The sequence below is a fragment of the Paroedura picta genome, chromosome 14 (genome assembly GCF_049243985.1).
Source record: "Paroedura picta isolate Pp20150507F chromosome 14, Ppicta_v3.0, whole genome shotgun sequence".
NCBI classification, from domain to species: Eukaryota; Metazoa; Chordata; class Lepidosauria; order Squamata; family Gekkonidae; genus Paroedura; species Paroedura picta.
The window spans coordinates 28,247,835-28,267,562 of NC_135382.1; the positions used below are offsets into that span (position 1 = coordinate 28,247,835).

At 44.9% G+C, this 19,728-nt stretch overlaps 1 protein-coding gene across 3 annotated transcripts in view; it reads right to left on the reverse strand.

Annotated features, from left to right (window-relative positions):
* CDH8 (cadherin 8) overlaps positions 1-19,728 on the reverse strand; it is a 282,681-nt gene that overhangs the window by 174,319 nt on the left and 88,634 nt on the right. For all 3 annotated transcript variants that reach the window (XM_077309853.1, XM_077309851.1, XM_077309854.1), the window contains exon 3: positions 19,245-19,539. In XM_077309853.1, coding sequence (XP_077165968.1) covers positions 19,245-19,539 — 295 coding nt within the window. The remainder of the gene's footprint in view (positions 1-19,244; positions 19,540-19,728) is intronic.

Below are 19,728 nucleotides of genomic sequence, written 5' to 3' on the forward strand. Positions count from 1 at the left end.
CCTTTGTGTAGCTTTACCTTACAGTCCACATTTGCTGATTTGGCTTTCGCCAGACCACTAGTAGACCACTGGTCATTGTCCAGTAGACCATCTACCAAGTACTTGTTGCTCTTGCAAAGGATGCTATATTAGCAGCACAATCCTAAGCAGAATTATATCAAGTCCCCTGAAGCCAGTGGGTTTAGAAGAGAGCACTGAAGACAGCATGCTAAATGAACTAGATGGCCTGTATGGCCCCTTCCAACTCTATGATTCTATGAACCTTGGTTTGATCCAGCAAGGCCCTTTTTCTGTGCTTAAGCAAAGCATGTTAATTTCACTGACTTTCCCTGCTAGTTTCTCCATCTTATCATTGGATGGCATTTTTATGCAATTTGTGTCCGACGCACCATTTAACCCCACCCCCCAATAATGTGTTGATTTTAACATCCAGTTGTTTACTATTAATATCTATGAGGCTGGTCAGGGATGATTGCAATGTTTTGCTGTGTACCGAGAAACACCACCTACAACCATTTCATGCATGTATCTATTTATCTGAAGCTTTCTATATTCTTTTCTCCCTGATCAATGGGACTCAAAGCTCCAAGCTGAACCAGAAGAGTCACAAAAGTCAGTAGTACTATCTCTAATGTTATGCGAGTTTGGTATGCCTTCATTGTCGAAAGATCTGGAGTATGCATTCTTGCATTGTATATTTAAAACACACTGATGAACCCGAGGGATTCCAGCCATAATAAAAGAAGAAAAGAGACCTCACAAGAAAAGAGACCTCAAAGAGACCTCACAACCAACCTCTGCTCTAGGATTGATAAGCTTTATATCCAAAATGAAACATTTACCTAGCTGTCCTTCTTCTCTCATAATCTCACAGGTAGCATGGTAGTTGTTGTCATGGCAACTATACTTCTTTGAATAACACTACAATAATCTTATAAAAAATCCTGTATAACTTGTTGACATGGAAGTTAACTCAAAGCTCCAGAAATGTGCACTTCTATTCCATAGTGTCTTTTAAAATGTCAAAATGATTGCAAAATGTTTCAATTCATAGACATTTTAGAGCTCCAGAGAATCTGTGGTATATTAGATTTTTTAAAAATATATATATCTATTAATGGCTTTTAGCCATGACAGCTAAAAGGAACCTCCTTGTGGAGAAGAAGTATACCTCTTAATGCCTGGCATAGGGGACTAAAACTGGAGAAGGGCTGTTTATGCAGACTGAAGGGCACTGCTGAAAGCAAAGATTAATTTATTTACCTACAGAATATACATTTAGATAAGCTTTTAGAGAAACAGAGTTCCCTTCCAATTTCAATGCATTCCTTTAACTAGCCACAGCCCAAATCTATATAGAATAAGTGGTAGTGCTATGCATGCAGAAGGCCCCAAGTTCAATCCCAGACATCTCCAGTGGAAGAAGAAAAGCAAGAGGAAGACGAGGTTTTTAGACCCACTTTTGGCTGCTTAAATTAATGGAAGTATAAGAACACGCAGGACGGAAGGTGGCAGGGTGCAGCCTCATCTCATCAGATCTCAGAAGTCTAGCAGGCACAGAGATTGCAGAGGCAGGCAATAGCTAGACACCTCTGCTTCTTGCTTGCCTTGAAAGTCCTTGCTGAGATTGCCATTGGTCGGCCCCTACTGTAGAGCCCTCAACACACACATAATGGTAAAGGTAAAGGTCTCCCCTGTGCAAGCACCGAGTCATGTCTGACCCTTGGGGTGACGCCCTCCAGCGTTTTCATGGCAGACTCAATACGGGGTGGTTTGCCAGTGCCTTCCCCAGTCATTACCGTTTACCCCCCAGCAAGCTGGGTACTCATTTTACCGACCTTGGAAGGATGGAAGGCTGAGTCAACCTTGAGCCGCTGCTGGGATCGAACTCCCAACCTCATGGGCATAGCTTTCAGACAGCCTTTCAGCCGCTTACCACTCTGTGCCACAAGAGGCTCCACGTAACGGTATGCTGGGAAAAATGTGAAATAGGGTTTCAAGGTAGTGAAAAATTATAGATCGGAATGGTTACCATTACAATGCTTGTGTGTTCATTTGTGAGCGGCTCAAGGAAAAAAAAATAAGTTTCCTTGTTTTATGGCACTGGTGTTATAAATATTAAAATTCCAGTGGCTGTTGCACTGCTTAATGATGTGCAGACTTTGGTATCTGGCTGTCCACACAGATGGTTAATCTAAAGTGAAATTGTTTATTGTTCTTTACACCAGGGGCACGTTTGGGGATTGCACTGCCGGAAGCCGTTTCAATCACTTGTTAGAGAAATGGAGATGCGGCCTTATTCTGTTCCCAATAAGGTATAATTTTGGGATGCATATCGGGGATGCTTTAGCTTCTGTTCAAGGCAAAGTAACTTTCCCCCCTTCACCATGGGGGAAGATAAAAACAGCACGGTCTCCCAAGAGGTTCCAAAAAAGCCTTTGAGGCTTCTGGTTCTACTCCCTGAAGGGCTTGAAAGTACATTTTAGGATAAACCTTCCACCCACAGGAAGGGTAATCTTGAATTTTTAAAACTGTCATTTAAAAGAAACCTCTAAGGGATGGTACATATTACACACCACAGCTCCATATTATTTCATCTCTGTTCCACTTTCTCTCCAAAGAGCTCAGGGCGATATCCCTAGGATACCCCCTCACTATCCTGTGAACAAGGCTATGGGGGAGGCTATTTTGGGAAATGATGACTTGGCCATGGCCAACGGCTAAGTTTTACAGCTAGGCTGGGATCTGAACACAGTCCTAATGCAAGTTTGTGTGTGTGTGTGTGTGTGTGGGCAGGGGGGGAATGAACCTTAGATGCAAACACATTCCAAAATATCTAGAGATTTCAAACAATCCCACCTTACTCTCCTTTTAGCCCAAAATTCCCTCCCCCATTTCATTTGTGGGGTACATCATCATGCAGTCTTCACTATTTAGTTCAAATTAAGTTTGCCAAGTCTGAGTAGGAAAATCCTTGTTGGTCTTGGGGGTGGAGCCAGGTGAGGCAAGGGTATGGGGAGGAGCCAGACCTCAGTGAGATGCAATATCATAGAGTTCATTCTCCAAAGCAACTGTTTTCTCCAGGGGAATTGATCTCTTGGCTGGAGATCAGTTCGAATTCCAGGAGGTCTCCACACTCCATCTAGGGGTTGGCATCCTGAGTTCCAACTTACATATATATGTTCCCTACAGGGGCTGTTTTTGTGCTGCAATTATGGGCCGAAAAAAATGGAACAATTCAGGTCTATCTATCTATCTATCTATCTATCTATCTATCTATCTATCTATCTATCTATCTATCTATCTATCTATCTATCTATCTATCTATCTATCTATCTATCTATCTATCTATCTATCTATCCATCTATCCATCTATCCATCCATCCATCCATCCACCCACCCACCCACCCACCCACCCACCCATCATCACAAAACCCTGGTTGAGTAAACCTGGATTGGACAGCGTTACTATGTCTAACTTCACCTCGTTCCTAAATTCTTACTTTTCCACACAAATGCTTTAGCACAGTGGTCCCCAACCCCCGGTCCGGGGACCGGGACCGGTCCGTAGATCAGTCGGTACCGGGCCACGGCTCCTCCTTGTCCTCTTCCAAGACTGCTGCCTCGGGGGCTGCCCTGCCATTCTGCCGCCAGCTCACCTTTGGTGCTCTCCGGCGGCTGCCGTGGCTGGGGCTCCCCCTTGGCGTGGCACTGAGCAGCTGCTGCTAGCAGCACCCCCCAGTGGGTGGCAGGAAGTCAGGGGCACTTTTGGGAAAACAAGCAGAGTAGGGGCTCAGGCGGCAGTGGTGACGTTCCTCGGCAAAAGACTACCCCCCCGGCCTCATAAAATTGTCAAGCGTTGACCGGTCCCCGGTGATAAAAAGGTTGGGGGCCACTGCTTTAGCACATGGATCCAATGCCATTTTGAAAACATTAATCTGCTGAGCAGGATGAGTTAAAAATTTAAAAAAAGATAAAACTTTCTTTGCAGTAGTTGAGTTGCACAGAGTGTTCAGCAAGTGTAGCCATATTACCCAGTTGCTCTCTCTGTCATCCCAATGGTTCCTCGTAATGGATAGCTAATAAGCCATATATATATAGCGCCTGGAAACGCACGATTCTCAAATCTGGAAGGCACTTATTATGCAAAGGAGAAAAGTCTCTTCGCGCAGCACACAGACAATAGAACAGACTGGCAGCCGCCGTCAGCGCTTTGTAAACTGTATAATGAGGACTTCTGGAATTATGTTTGTGAAATCTAGCAAGCTGCATAATGCTGGTTTTAAGGCAGATGATCTAATTGTTTAAAATTTGCAACTACACTCTTCATGCAGCATCGCTCAATGGGGAACCCCCCTCCCCCCCAAAAAAAACCCCTCCTTGCTCTTTTCTCTTTGGTTCTCTGGTTGTTCCGTTTTTCGGCCCATAATTGCAGCAACGGCATCTACAAAATGGATTTTGTTCCCAAAGAGAGGATATTGCAAGAACTATCTTGTCTTCTTGACACCCGAGATGACAGTTCTTTCTGCCTGCTACTTAGAAGACGGAACGCCTACAATGCCTGCAGGGGCTGTTTTGTACATCCCCAAAGGGGACAATTTGTTAGGATTAAGAAGGCAATCTGTAGCCTCCTGAAACTATAGTGCATAGCCGCACATTCAGCTTTTCCAGGCAGAGTTTAGTTTTGAAAGTTTGCGCACTTATCTGGGTTTCTTTAGTTGATGTTCTAACTGTGGCAGGGGGAAAAATGTTTGCTGCTTAAAATGAAAGCTGGTGAAGCAAAAGGAGTGAATATATGATTATGTTGAAACAAATTAATCTGCTTCTCGTATTCTCCAGGCATCTAAAAAAATAAATAAATCAGTATACAGCATTCGGATTCAAATTAAGGTGACATAAGTCACCAAAAAAGCCTCCCTCCTGGGCCCACAACTCACAGGGTTGTTGTGAGGACAAAACAGGGGAGAGGAGAGACATATACACCACTTTGGGTGCCCACTGGGGAGAAATGCAGAATAAATTAAATAAATTGTTCTCCCTTCCTCTATTTTTATTGTCTCAGCAACAACCTCGGGAAACCTGGTACACTGACAGTAGTCTTGCTAACTCCAGGATGGGAAATTCCTGGAGATATGGGGATGAAACTGGTGAGGGCAGGATCTAAGAAGGGGAGGGATGTCAGCAGGGTATAATGAGTCCACCCTCCAAAGGGTTAGACAATTTTAAATATACAAAAGAAAGGTAAATAACCAGGATGCATAAAAGAAAAAAAACATTTTATTTAGAAGAGAGGAGAAAGAGACTCCTAACTGTTCCATCTGTTCACTCTGTCTGTTGAGGAGGCAAGCAAAGAAGGCATATGCTCAAAGGAGAAGGAAATCTCCGAGTCGATCAGGGCCCATTTTGCACACGTTAGATACACTTAAGAAGTACATTCTCCTGTTCTGCACAGGAAAATCCAGCTGCAAAAGGACACCCAATGTGTGGGGAATAGGCCCAGGAAAATGGAGGGTATTATTTGAAAAACATCAGGAATGTCCTATTCTAACAGTGCTAAATTCACTTCTCCTCTGTTGCCCCCTGCAGGACACTTCATATTATGTTCAACCATGCACACGGCAGATCATGCATATTCCAACACAAAGCAGCCACTTTCTCCTCAGGGATTGATCACTGTTGTCAGGAGATCAGCTGCTAATTTGGTAGATATTCAGGCCCCACCAGAAGGCTGGCAGCCCAAGTTCATGGACGTTACTGCTCACAGAGTTTGATGGCAGAATGGAGGAGTTGAACAAGGCTTCCCAAATCTAGTCCTACATTCTTAATCGATACACAATGGTGCCATGAAACTGGAGCAATATATATATATATATATATATTTAAGCTTATTGAAGACATTTAGATTTGACAAATGAAAGGCATTGATGTTGTGGTGGGTCCATACAGGAAGATGAAGCAGGTGTTACATGCATGCATGCCCACATGTGCTAGGAAATGAATCCTATGTTCTGTTCCTTCTTGGTTGCTATCACAAATCTACTACATCCCGTTCCAACGAGTGTGAAGAGCCAATAAGACAGTCCTAAGGGCAACACTCTGCCTTCTTCTGTACAAGAGGAAAGGACAATGAGGATGCAAGGCTGAGGCCCCCAAATACATTGGTACATAGGGCCTTAACAACAATATGTACATTTGACCTTTGACCCTCAGGACAGTAGTCTACAAAGCCAACTAAGAATCTGATTTGAAGAAGAAGAGTTGATTTTTATACCCCATTTTTCACTACCCAAAGGAGTCTCAACGCAGCTTACAATCGTCTTCCCTTCCTCTCCCCACAACAAGACACCTACCTGTGAGGTCGGTGGGGCTGACAGAGTTCTGAGAGAAACTGCTCTGTGTGAACAGCTTCTAACAGGACTGCGACTAGCCCAAAGTCACTCAACTGGCAGCATGTGGAGGAGAGGGGGAGTCAAACCCGGCTCGCCAGATTAGAAGCCCCCGTTCTAACTACTACACCAGACTTGACTGAATTGGCAGTGATGGTTCTTCATTAATTTCCCATTATTAATCACTACACACATGCTGCCTACGACCACACCCATTACGCTGATTATAGCCCTTAAAATGCTTTGTTACTATATGGCACGGCACGAATATGGTTTGCTCTGAGTTACCGCTCTGAGGTTCTGCTTTTCTGTTCTCGCTTACTCTGCATTGGAATGCTGGCTACATTTGGGAGGTAAACTTCATGACCTAGTTTGGCTGTGAAATCTAACAATTCCTTTTCTTAGAGTTTTCTAGTAATCACTGTGCCTTAGGCTTTACGTGTACCAAATTTCAGCTTTCTGGGTAGTGTGGAAACATCTTAACTCTTTGGGGTACACTTCAGATTCTTGGTTTCCATAGGAAAGCTTTCCTTTTTCACGTATTTTAGCCATCATTTTGCCTTGGATGATGTGTGGGAAGAAGGGAGCAGGGGAGAGAGAGACAGAGACACAGAGAACAAAGTTGGAGATATGGCACCTTTAAGACCACCAAAGCTTTCATGCAAACCCACAGTTCTTCAGAGAGAGGGAGGATTCTTCTGATAAGCACAATGTACATTGAGACCACTTGCTCTGCTGTTTACTTTGAGTCTTAATCTGTCTCTGTCTGTCCCTTTCTCCCAGGAAATCACCTGCAAAGTGCCCCCAACCTCCATTGGCAGCACCCACCAACTTGAAAACGCAAACAGTAACCATTTGCTTCCTGGATTCTTCTGTCTAGGTCAGGGGTAGTCAAACTGCGGCCCTCCAGATGTCCATGGACTACAATTCCCAGGAGCCCCCTGCCAGCGTTCGCTGGCAGGGGGCTCCTGGGAATTGTAGTCCATGGACATCTGGAGGGCCGCAGTTTGACTACCCCTGGTCTAGGTAGTAAACAATTACAACATCCAATTCTGTGTCGATCCAGTCTTTGTTACACAAAACATCAAAAGCCACAGATCTGAATTCTCTCTCTCTCTCTCTTTCTCTCTCTCCTGTCACGTAGTACAGGGGTAGTCAACCTGTGGTCCTCCAGATGTTCATGGACTATAATTCCCATGGGCTCATGAGAATTGTAGTCCATGAACATCTAGAGGACCACAGGTTGACTACCTGTGCCGTAGAATTCTATGAAATGGGGGATGTGATACTTTTGTACTTTGGAGTTTTCCAGACACACCATCTACTATACTGGATTATCTTTGTAAGAGTGCAGAGACGTGAAAGTGCACATATTTGTGGGGAGGACACACCCGTGCGCTGGTCCCCCTTTCCTGATTTTGAGCCTCTGGTTTTGATGAAGAGATGTATATATCCATGTCCAATTTTAAAACGCCGGTCCCTGAACAGTAAGCATACACTGGGGCCCATTTTGTACACGTAGGATAATGCACCTTTAATGTGCTTTTGCAGCTGGATTTTCCTGTGCAGAACAGGAAAATCTACTTCCAAAGTGCATTGAAAGTGCATTATCCAACATGTGCATAATGGGCCTAGGTTTCTAGCTCATATGCAGTACCATAAGAATATTGACACCTAGTGAGTGAAGCAATGATGAAGGCCAAACCAACACTGTATTAATAATAACTAAGGTTTCAAAAGCAGACAGCTTTTGTCTAATTCATCAGTATTCACACAAAGCAAACTGAACTTATTTTATATGGGCCTGCTAAAGTTACCGAAATTGAATTCGCTCGAGGCAATGAATAGCAGAATTTGGTGACAGCCTTAGAAACCCTCAAGATGAAAAACAGATCTAGTTTTTGTCGAAAGCAGCAAGAATGCAATCGTATATATTTGTGTGCATGTGTGTGCATGTTGCATGAGAAGCTAGCACCTTGCCTACACAAATTTAAATGACATTTCAACAAACAGCAAACATACAACTCAAAGTCTTCTGTCTGTAGACTTAGTTCTCCACGCTGGGCTTTCCCTTTCCATCTCCTTCCAAAAAGGCTGATCAGGCTAGGAATCTTAAAATCAATTTGCCTTCCCTCAAAGTCCACCGCTGGCAAGCAGATGTCAAAAGCAACCACTCGCCCTGTAGGGATGCGGTGGCACCAAGTCCTTCAGCCGGCTGTCCTCTGAGGCCTGATTTGTGAAAAAAGTACTATTGACTTCAGATCCACAGGAAGCTTCTTATCTGTATTCATGGAGGCACGTTAAGCCTCGGAGAGATTCAGAGCAAGCCAGACAAAAGGAGTGGAACTGAACGTTAAGCAATGCAAAGAGCTATCATATGGAGACAGACCATCAGCTCCCAATTGTGGGTTCCAAATTGATTTGGAAAATGCGTTTTGCAAAACAGCAAAGGATATCTTAATTTGGAAATGCCAGCTTTTCTTTCAAGTAAAATGCAGTCTGCACCTGGGGTGTGTGTGCAGATGTTTCCCTCCTGAAAGGAGGGGGGTGGGGAGATGGGAAGGGATGTATAAAGCGTGTCAAAGGAGGATAAGATCTGTAAACAAGAGAGAGATTTTCAATCATTTTTTTAAAGTTATGGTGTAGTTCTGCTGCTTTCTAGGATTAGGAAGTCAATTAAGTTTGTCAGTCTTTCACTGGGAATCTGAAGGTGTATCTGGGTAGGGGTGGAGACTCCTGAGATGTCACTTCCTATTCTGAAACAAAAAGTGGCATCATGCTAGTCTAGAAATTCCTAGAGTGTCATGATGTCATTTCCTACCCTAAATCAGGAAGTAACATCAGATGTTGATTGATGCTATTTCTCTTCACATCCCTGCCACTCCATTGTGTGGGTGAAGACCATGGAGCATTGTCAGAAGATCTTCTGCCAGACCCAGGTAAGGGACAACCCTAGGGTAAAAAGACAATGAAAACTGTCCTCCATCTCATTTTTTTAATGTAATTTCTTTCAACTAAACTGAACTGAAACAACGATCTTTCCATCTAGCTTTCCTTGGCATTCTATGCATATACATAGACTGGACCCACACATCACTGGGGACTGGATAGGAATGGATGAGGCAAATGAGTAGAAAAGCTGGTGAGATTCAACCCAATATGTGTCACAGGTATAAACAAACATCTACCCTCTCAGATCTCCAGGAATTTCTCAAACCACATTTGGCAAGGCTAAAAATTATGGTGCCAAGTTGTGAAATTTCGTGAGAGCAGAAAGGAGAGATGTCAGCCTCTGGGCAGAACTATAGAATCATAGAGTTGGAAGGTACCTCCTTGGCCATCTAGTCCAATCCCTTGGACTATGCAGGACCAGGGGATCCCCCAGATTTACAGCACAACTCCAGACTACAGAGATCAATTACCCTGGGGGAGGAGAGAAATGATGTTTCAGAGGCAGTGATCTATGGTATCCCTCTGTGTCCCCAGTGTTCCAGGCAGAGAGAAAGAGAGAGAAAGAGAGGGGGAGAGAGGGAAGCATTCACTATTGGCAAGTGCTTCCAAGTTCAGAAATGCAGGATTATTTTAAAACTATGCACTGTTTATTTACAACCCCTTCAGGAAACAAGTCATTGGCATATCAGAATATTTCCCCACATTGAAATAGACTGTCTGCATCAGAGTGCTCTTAGAAAAGGAACAAGATGTTTAACATCTACTTGAAGCCGCTGGGAGAGATCATCCGGAGTGAGGTGCCAACAATGCGTGGATAACACCCAGCTCTGTTTCTCCTTAGAAGCTGAATGGGTTGGAGAGGGTGGAGAAGGGAGAAAACACAAGGGCACTTGAAGCTAAGACAGCCATACCTCAGACCCCCCCCCCCAACAATCAGCCAGTTAACAGGAGGACTTCCTGACAGCAGAGGAGGCCTATGCCAGCTTCTCGGCATTATCACCGGCATTGTGGCAGGCTCATTTCTGGAAGGTGCCATCAGGACATCAGGAAACTGGGACATTCTATAGGAAAAACGGCTCCTACTATAGAGTTTTTGCCCACATCCCAGAGTGCCTGTGTTGTTGCCCGTGATGTGATGATGTCATTTCCCCTGCATGCCAGAAGTGATCTCGCTGCATTGCCAAGATGCTAGAATAGGTCTTCTCCATTGCTGGTAAGTCCCTCAACTTAACACTGGTTGGCAGGCTTACATGACAACCTCAGTTGTGGCACAAACCTGCAAGTGACATCATCATTTTGGCATGATGCTCTAAGATCTCTCCACCCACCTACCCCCCAAAAACCTGCAAGATTTTATAGTGTCAGTCAGGAGGGTAATGTCACTTCTGGAAGTCACTTGTACTGGAGGTGGTGGTGCAAAGACCCTTCCTCTAATTTTTCTTCCTCCACCATACTGAGAGTTAGCAGGGAGGGCAAGCAGACAGCAGTAGGTCTCCTATCACTGAGGGGGGCCTGGTAAATCTACATCTGTTCAGGTGGGTTTGTGACAGTCCTCAACATATGCTGGGAGAAGGGAACAAGACAGATGAGGTCTTCCTCATCCATCCATCCATCCATCCCCACATCCATCCACCCACCCATCCATCCATCCAAGGTGCTGTTCCAGAGTAATGGAATGTCCCTCCATAGGAAACTCAGTTTCAGAGAGCTTGTAAAAAACAACTCTTTCATTAGCTACTCAAAATGATTGCTTTATGGGAGCTCTGAACTGTAATGCTTTTGTTTCTGATGTTTAATTTTGCTGTTCTTAAAATTACATTTCCGAACTGTTTTTTAAAATTGTTGTTCTCCATCTTGGGTCTCAGTTATACAAGAGAAAAGTGAGCTTATGAAACGTTTTAAATAGATAAATACATTCACTCTCACCTCACAGCAGCATGCTATCATTTCATGTTTTGTTTTGTTTTTTTTAATAACCCTTGGAAGCCTCTCCAATCTTGCAGTGCCTAATTCCCAATTAAACAAAACAGCAGCATGAAATCCGGCAGGGAAGTTCTTCTATAAAGTCATCGTAGCCCTTCTCCAATACCATCTGTTACACAAGGATGAGACGTCAGTTCACATTCTCATTAATGGACTGATGATAGAATAAAGAAAAATATGATGATTTGTTTTTTAAATCCAGAAAGTTTGGTGAGTTTTAGACTCATCCATAAAGGATAAAGTCTATTGGTAGGAAATTTGGAGAGACAGAAACTCACCATGACAGCTCTCAATGGCGTCATGATCTAATTTCCAGGTGTGACCTGCCTGCATCATTACAGATGCTAGAATTTTAGAACAGGGGTAGTCAACCAGTGGTCCTCCAGATGTTCATGGACTACAATTCCCATGAGTCCCTGCCAGCAAATATCCATCAATGTGATGATATTGCTTCAGTGACCTGCCGGGGAATGATATCATGATATACCCTTTCTCCCTCGCTCACTGGAATGGAGGTGGGTAACAGGAGCTCTCTAGTTTTGTGATTTCAATAAATGTTGAAAATATTTGTCATTGTCAACTTGACTATGTTCTTCCCTGGCTGACATATGTCAAATCGACAGCTAAATGCAACTCCGCTGTGAGAGGCAGGTCTAAGGTGCCATGGATTAGCAACAATCATGAGGTGACCTGAAATCCCATGGCAGCCAACGTGGCGTAGTGGTTAGAGCAGCCTTTTTACAACCTTTTGACCATGGAGGTATTCCTGAAATATCTTTGAGGAACCCTGGAAGTGGTGGCATGCCCCTTTCGGAGAAGTAGGCATAGAAATGAGATGCCCCTTGAAAGTCTTTGTAGCCACTCCCTCTCTCCTGGGGTTAATGAACTATATGCATTCTCAAGAGTTAGAGGTCTGCAGGGCAAGGAAACGGGACAACAACATGACCGTTTGCAATGTGCATAATCAACAAGTGGGACTGAACGCCGAAACTTTCCAGAGCCGGAATGTGGATGATCTCAGTGGAAGCAGGATCGGCCTCCCCTTCCAAACATCTCGCCAGCACACAAGCAAACTTAATAATGGAAAGCAGGATCATATTTCACTGAAATACACGCTCGCGCTGGGGCTTCATGAAAACAATCAGCCTGTCTCCTTCATTCAAGAGCCGCTGGCTTTGAACTAGGTTTTTCATCAACAGAAGGTCAAGGCGCGAAGGGAAGCCCGCCTTCCTTGAAGATGCATTGCAGTTTTTAATGCGACGGAGCCGGCGACAAACTGGGATATGCCGGGTGAAGATGTTGTACAAGTTATTTCATTTTCAGATAACCAGGTAAAGTTGTATGTGTGATAGAGGTGAGCGTATTAATCTCCCCCAGCACTACACAAATAAAATGCAGGGGATCTCAATGAAAAGAGGCATTTTATTTGTGGAGCGCTGGAGAGATTAATATACTCCCCTCTATCTCGCGTATGACTTTATGCAGTTATCTAAAAAAAAAAAAAAAACCAGAATAGCTTGTACAACATCTTCATCGCCTTGAGGACAACACGGCAAAGACAAGTTCTCCGGGGGGATGAGGGGATGCAGAACTGTAGCGTTACTCCGGGAAATGATTTCCATCCCCCTCCCCCAACCCCAAGGAAATTGAAATCTATGCTTCATGGAGATCTCATTCTGTCTGGATTAAAGAAAATAATAATAATTCCCCATTTGTAAACAATGCACATTTCCTAAAAGAAAAGCCAAAGAAACAGAGAATCCTGGCACCTTAGTGAATAAAGCTGTGGACATTCAAGATATGCAATTCATCATGCCTTTTGCCCCACAGCTATGCCAATGAAAAATTATGCCAGGGGTCCCCAGCATGAGTGTTTGGTGCTCAGGACATCTTTCTTGGTGAGTTGTCCTTGGATGGAGGTGGGGGCTGGGGTCCAGGATGGTGGACTGGACAGATTAAAGGGCGGGCACTACCCCGCTGTGTGCCACCCCCTCCCCCCGTGCCTTGGCCCTGTGAAAGGGGTGTTGTAAAGAGCATGCATTGCATGTCAGCATCCTTTCCAAGCATTCCTTATGACCTACCTATCTACTCATGGGGATAAAAAGGCTCTGATCAGATCCTACTCGTGTCTGATGAAGGAATGGAGCTATGATTATTTTTTAAGTTCCTACACTGAAAATCTTGTTGGTCCCGAACTGGACTCAGATCTCACTGGTTCACACAAACGTTTGCAGACATCTGCCAAAAAAAGTTTGCTATGCGAATGCAGCTGTCTGGAGGTCTTCCTAGTCTTTCCCTTGCTGGATAATTGAAGAGTCAAACACACTAAACTCAGGTTTGGGGTCACAGGAGCCCGAGATTTTGGCAGAGAACTCAGAAGAAGAAGTAGAGTTGGCTCTTATATGCCACTTTTCTCTAACCAAAGGAGTCACCTTCCCTTTCCTCTCCCCACAACAGGCACCCTGTGAGGCTGAGAGAGCCCTGATATTACTGAATAACAGTTGGTTCTTATATGCCACTTTTCTCTACCTGAAGGTGTCTCAAAGCAGCTTACATCTGCCTTCCCTTTAAGGCTGAGAGAGCCCTGATATTACTGAAAAAGAGTTGGTTCTTATATGCCACTTTTTTCTCCCTAGAGTCTCAAAGCAGCTTACATTTGCCTTCCCTTCCTCTCCCCACAACAGACACCCTGTGAGGGAGGTGAGGCTGAGGGAGCCCTGATATTCATGCTCGGTCAGAACAGCTTTCTCAGTGCTGTGGCGAGCCCAAGGTCACCCAGCTGGCTGCATGTGGGGGAGTGGGGAATCAAACCCAGCTCGTCAGATTAGAAGTCTACACTCCTAACCACTACACCAAGCTGGCTCTGTGTTTCAGCAAGAATGACTGAAAGGAACGAACACATCAAGCCTCCGAAAAGGCTATATTTGATAAGCGAGCCGAGTCTACGTTCCCCCGGCTCGCTCTGCTGAGAATGGAAGGTGGCTTTGTACAACTCAGTCTATGGGCTGTCAGCAAGATGACAGTTCCGGCCTCTTACCTTAATGTATACAGCTGCAGTCCTGCCTTAAAACTGGAATACGGAAGCCTATTGTTTTTGGAGCGCTGATAAGACGCGGCAGTGCTTTTCAAGTGGCCAGGCACTTCTTCAAGTCAACATTTATGAGCGTCTCCCTTTGACAGCTTTGGAGCAATTACTAAAAAGTCATATTCTTCTCAGCTTCGCTGGGGTAAATCACCCAGGCTTGCTCTGACATTCTCCAGCTAGTTAAGGACACTTTACGATGCAATCCCAGATCTATATTTGTTTTTTAGGTTCTTGTCCAGGTCGGAGAAAACGTCTCCCGAGATTGGAGAGGTTCAAGCTGATTATGGATCCCTCTCAAGTGGAAGCCCTATCCCCGGGTGTCTTCCCTCCCTGACAAATTTAGCGGGACCGCGGAAGAAGGCTATGAGTGAGCCTGCAGCCACAGCAGCAGCAAACCTGATGGGAGATGGCTTCTGAACCTCAGGACCATGGCAGTTCCAGATTCAGCAGCCTCAGGAAGGCTTGCAGCATCCTGGAACCCTGAAAGAGCAGAGCAGGGGAGCCAGAGAGAGAGACAATCAGGGAAGTGCTCTGAAAAGGCCAGAACAATCCCGGCAGGGCAGTAAGAAGAAGCTCTCAGTCAGACTGAAAGGAGGGAGCCCTAGACATTCCCCAAAAGCAACAGGGTTGGGCATCAGAACTGGTGCAGTTGAAGAAAGCAATGGCCGATCAAAAGCGGGGCAGGGCCAGGGAAGAGGGTGCGAGAGCTTGCAGGATTTCCCAGTGTTCTGGGCAGAGCCTAGTGGACAAGATGCAGAGAGAGATAGAAGGAGGATGTATAAGAACCAAAAGGTGCAGTAGAAGAGTTGGTTTTTATACCCCATTTTTATACCCCATTTTTCACTACCCGAAGGAGTCTCAAAGCTGCTTACAGTCGCCTTCCCTTCCTCTCCCCACAAAAGATACCCTGTGAGGTGGGTGAGGCTGAGAGAGCTCTGACTGGACTGCTCTGTGAGAACAGCTCTATGTGGACTGTGACTAGCCCAAGGTCATCCAACTACCTGTGTGTGGAGGATGAGTGGGGAATCAAACCCGGCTCGCTAGATTAAAACACACTGTTGTTCCCCCTTTTATCCCTAAGGAAGATCCAATGTTGCTTACATCCTCCTCATCGCCTCCATTTTATCTTTACGACAATCCTGTGGGGTAGATTAGGTGGAGCTTCTGTGACTGGCCCAAGGTTACCCAGCAAGCTTACACAGCTTGCTGGGTCATTACACCATACTGGGTTTCCTGGGCTTTGAAGGGTACACCTCTGTTTAGAATCTGTTCCCTTGTAAGGAGTCCTTCCTAGCAGAGCCACATTGACGAAGAAGCCAAATAAGCTACAGTTTAAGACCTTAGATTATAAGGACCTTTACAACACATCAAGTCTCTATCGTCCCAGCTAGAGTTGCTAACTGGCAGCAATGGATTCAAATTTGGGAAATGAGGTTCTACTTAAATTTCAGGAAACCTTCTCTGACGGCGAGGGCTGTTTGTAGTCATAGATGGAATATGTGGTCTTGGAGGATGGTGGAGTCTCCTTCCTTGGAAGTTTTTGCGAGGAGATGGGATGAGCACCTGTCAGGAATTCGTGTTTTGTAAATCCCTGAGATGGTGGGGGGCTGGGCCGGTCAGCCCTTTGGGGGTCTCTTTCAGCTCTGTGTGGTTCTGATCATGGTCCCTCTCACTGCCACTTTGATATTTGTTTGATCTGCATCTGTGATCTGGAGGGTTGCCAGCTCTGGGGTGAGATAGACTTGGAGACGTTGAGGTCAGAGCCTGGGGTGGGAAGGAACCGTGGCACGGTACAAGGCAAGAGAATTCACTCTCCAAAGTATAGAATCATAGAGTTGGAAGGGGCCATACAGGCATCTAGTCCAACTCCCTGCTCAACTCAGGATCAGCTCAAAGCATCCTAAAGCAGCATCCTAAAGTACCCTTTTGTTCCAGGAAAACATATCTCTTTGCTGGTTAGTTGTCAAAGAGGGAGATCTTCAGTCCTTCCCCCCCCCCCTCCCCGAGGTTGGCAGGCCTAATTATCTGGGGTGGAATTTAGCTCTGTGTTATGAAAAGTTTCAGGTCTTGTCCTATCAAGCCTTTATTTGAAGTACAGGACCTCACGGACGCACCCACCCAGGCTAGCTGGCAAACTCCACTGACAACTCGGTCAGAGAAAAGGCAAGATGGGGAGCATTTTAAGAAACTAATGGCACAATTCCACTCGCTGCAGCCTAATGTGATTTCAGTAGGCTCTGGTGGGAGTAACCCTGCATCGTATTGCACTGCAAATAACAAAACACCACTGACCTCTCTCGCCTCTTCTCTCTCAGGCTGCCACGAGCAGCCAGTTTTTCTCCTTTACTTTGGAGGAGATCAACAGAGCCACAGGTCAGGAAACACAGGGGCGGCATCGCCTTGAGTGGAATGGGAGCGTTTTGAAGGGACTGCTATCATCTTTGGGGGAATCCTAATTTGCACTGAGCTGAAATTGACTTGACCCACATTAACCTACACTGGGGAGGGTGGGGGGAATCGACACATTTATGCTGGCATCAGATACATTTTTTTTTGCAAAGGAGAAGGGGAAGGAGGCTTTATTGTGTTTATTTATTTATTTCCTTTGCCGATGCGAGCGAGTCTAGAATATGCATTTGTGCAATTGCATTGCTTTCGCAACTGCAGGCTTCTCGGCTGGAAATATTGATGCAAACACATGACGCTGGCAAAGAGCTTTAATGCCGAAGCTAGGCTTGGCAGCCTGGCAACCAGCAGGAGGGCAGGGATATGGGGGAGGGGAGGGCTATAATGGCCTCCGTGGTATCCCATCAGTTTCAGATAGGGACACTAGTCCCCAGATGGGACTTGGGGATGCCCTGCAACGATAGCTTATCTCCAGAGATCTGGTCCCTTGGAGAAAATGACTGCTTTGGAGTTTGATTCCATAGCATTATATTCCACTGAAGTCCTTCCCTGCCCCAAATCCTGCCCACTCTTGGCTCAACCCCCAAAGTTTCCAGGTCTTTCCCAATCTGGACCCGGCACCCCAACACTTCCAGAGACCCACAGAGTTTCTGAGCCTATGGCACTTCCCTCCCCCTTTACTTTTTAACTTGGAGTGACATGTTGACACTTTATTCTTCTGCTGCCACAGCTCAGAGTGTCCGTGGGCAAAGGGAATGGTGATTCAGAGATACACATATTGTAGCTGCCTATAATTTAGGGATATGAAACCGCTCTTCATGCTTTTTAAAATCCTGCTATGCAGTTCTGGAAATATTAGCGCACTTCCTCTGTCTTCTTGATTCATAGACAGCACAGTGAAAAATACCAGAATACCAGAATTCATATGATCAGCAAGCCAGACAGAGCTGTTTTTTCTGCAATTTTGGGATGCAAGACACCCGGTGTCTTCAGGCCAGGCACTATATCTCCCAGTCTGACATGTGCCACAAAAGGATGTTTGTTTGTTTTTGGGGGGGGGGGGAGGAGGCAGCATGAACACAGTAAGAAAATAACCAAATGCTGTGACCTGAGATGGACCATTGGATTTGTTTGGCCCAAAGAAGCCAGAGGAACCCAAGTCTCACATCTCCTTAATAAAAAAGTACAAACAATGGTCCATGAAGACAAACATATACATATACATATACATATACATATACATATACATATACATATACATATACATATACATATACATATACATATACATATACATATACATATACATATACATATACATATACATATACATATACATATACATATACATGGATGATAAATATTATTATTCTGTTGCTATTTTATTTCGGGGAAGGGTGGTTTATAAATAACATTTTATTGTTATTATTATTAAGGTTCTTCCTTCTACATTTCTGCTTCGCCTCTTCTCTGGTCAGATGACTACTTGGCTCGACCTCACTGTCCGATACAACATCACTGCCTTTAGCTCTTCAGGCTAATTACCAGTACTAAGGGAAATAAATACGTAGCCACATATCACCAGTAGCACATTCATGGAGAAGATTGCACAAAAAAGACAATTAAGCACCAGCGAGATAACAAGATACCAACAGGATTAAAGGGGCATGCAGGAATACATCTTGATAAATCTGTCTCGGAGACAACATTCTAACCATAAGGCCACAAATGGAATACAGATGCAACCCAATGAAATCACTGCAAAGCAAAGAGAAGAAGAAGAGAGAAAAAGAAGCACAACATTCCCATATAATAGTTACCGTATTTGCCGGCGTATAAGACGACTGGGCGTATAAGACCACCCCCCAACATTTCCACTCAAAATATAGAGTTTGTTACATTATATTACAGTACTATGGGCCACTATGGGCAGCTATGTCTATCCCAACTGAAGCGCACCCGGCGTATAGGACGACCCCCCCACTTGGAGGCGTGTTTTTCAGGGGGGGGGGAAGTAGTCTTATACGCCAGCAAATACTGTAAGTCATTCAGAGCAACTAGGCTAGAACAATGAGAGCTTTGTGTGCTAACGGGATATATGTGTGCAAAGTGTCAACAAAATGCAGCTGACTTATGGCGACCTTGCAAAGGGTCAGCAGGCAAGAGGTGAACAGAGACAATTTCCCTCTGCCTGTCTCCGTCATTCTGGACTTCCTTGGTCATCAACCTTCCAAGTACTCATCAAGGTCAACCCTGCTTAGCTTTCAAGATGTGATGAGCTTGAGTGAGCCTGGGCTATCTAGGCCAGGGCCAAGGGAGCAGTAGGAGTGAAATAAATAAGTGCATATTTTGGTTGAGGGGCTGTTTCCTCTGAGGGTACTGAATAATGTTCACATGGGGACTCACACCAGCACTGAGACTCGCATACGTACCCACAACGGACATTTCTGGAACAGTTGCATGATATGGACCTTCAACAAACTCTGGAGCGTTGTCATTGATGTCTTGAACCTTAATGATGAATTCTGAAGGCGGCTCCAGGGGCTTGTTTGTATCCCTATCGACTGCTTGGGCCGTTAGCGTATATTCGGCCTTTTCCTCCCGGTCTAGTCTTTTCATGGCGTGGATATCACCTGTTTTGTCATTGATCACAAAGATAGTCCCGGCTCCGTCACCTGAGAGGATGTACTTGATCTTGCTGCTTCCAGGATCCAAATCCGTGTGTAGCTGAAATGAGAATTAAGCATTTTAGTGATTAACAAAATGCCGTGTTGGTCTTTCCCCATCTTCTGTTGGTGCTTTCATCCATGCTTTAAGGATCCGTATCTGTTTGAACATGCCAGGATAGAAAGAAGCAGCTTGCATACTGATCAAAATTAAATGCAATCATAGGTATAATTAGATGTTTCTATTTTT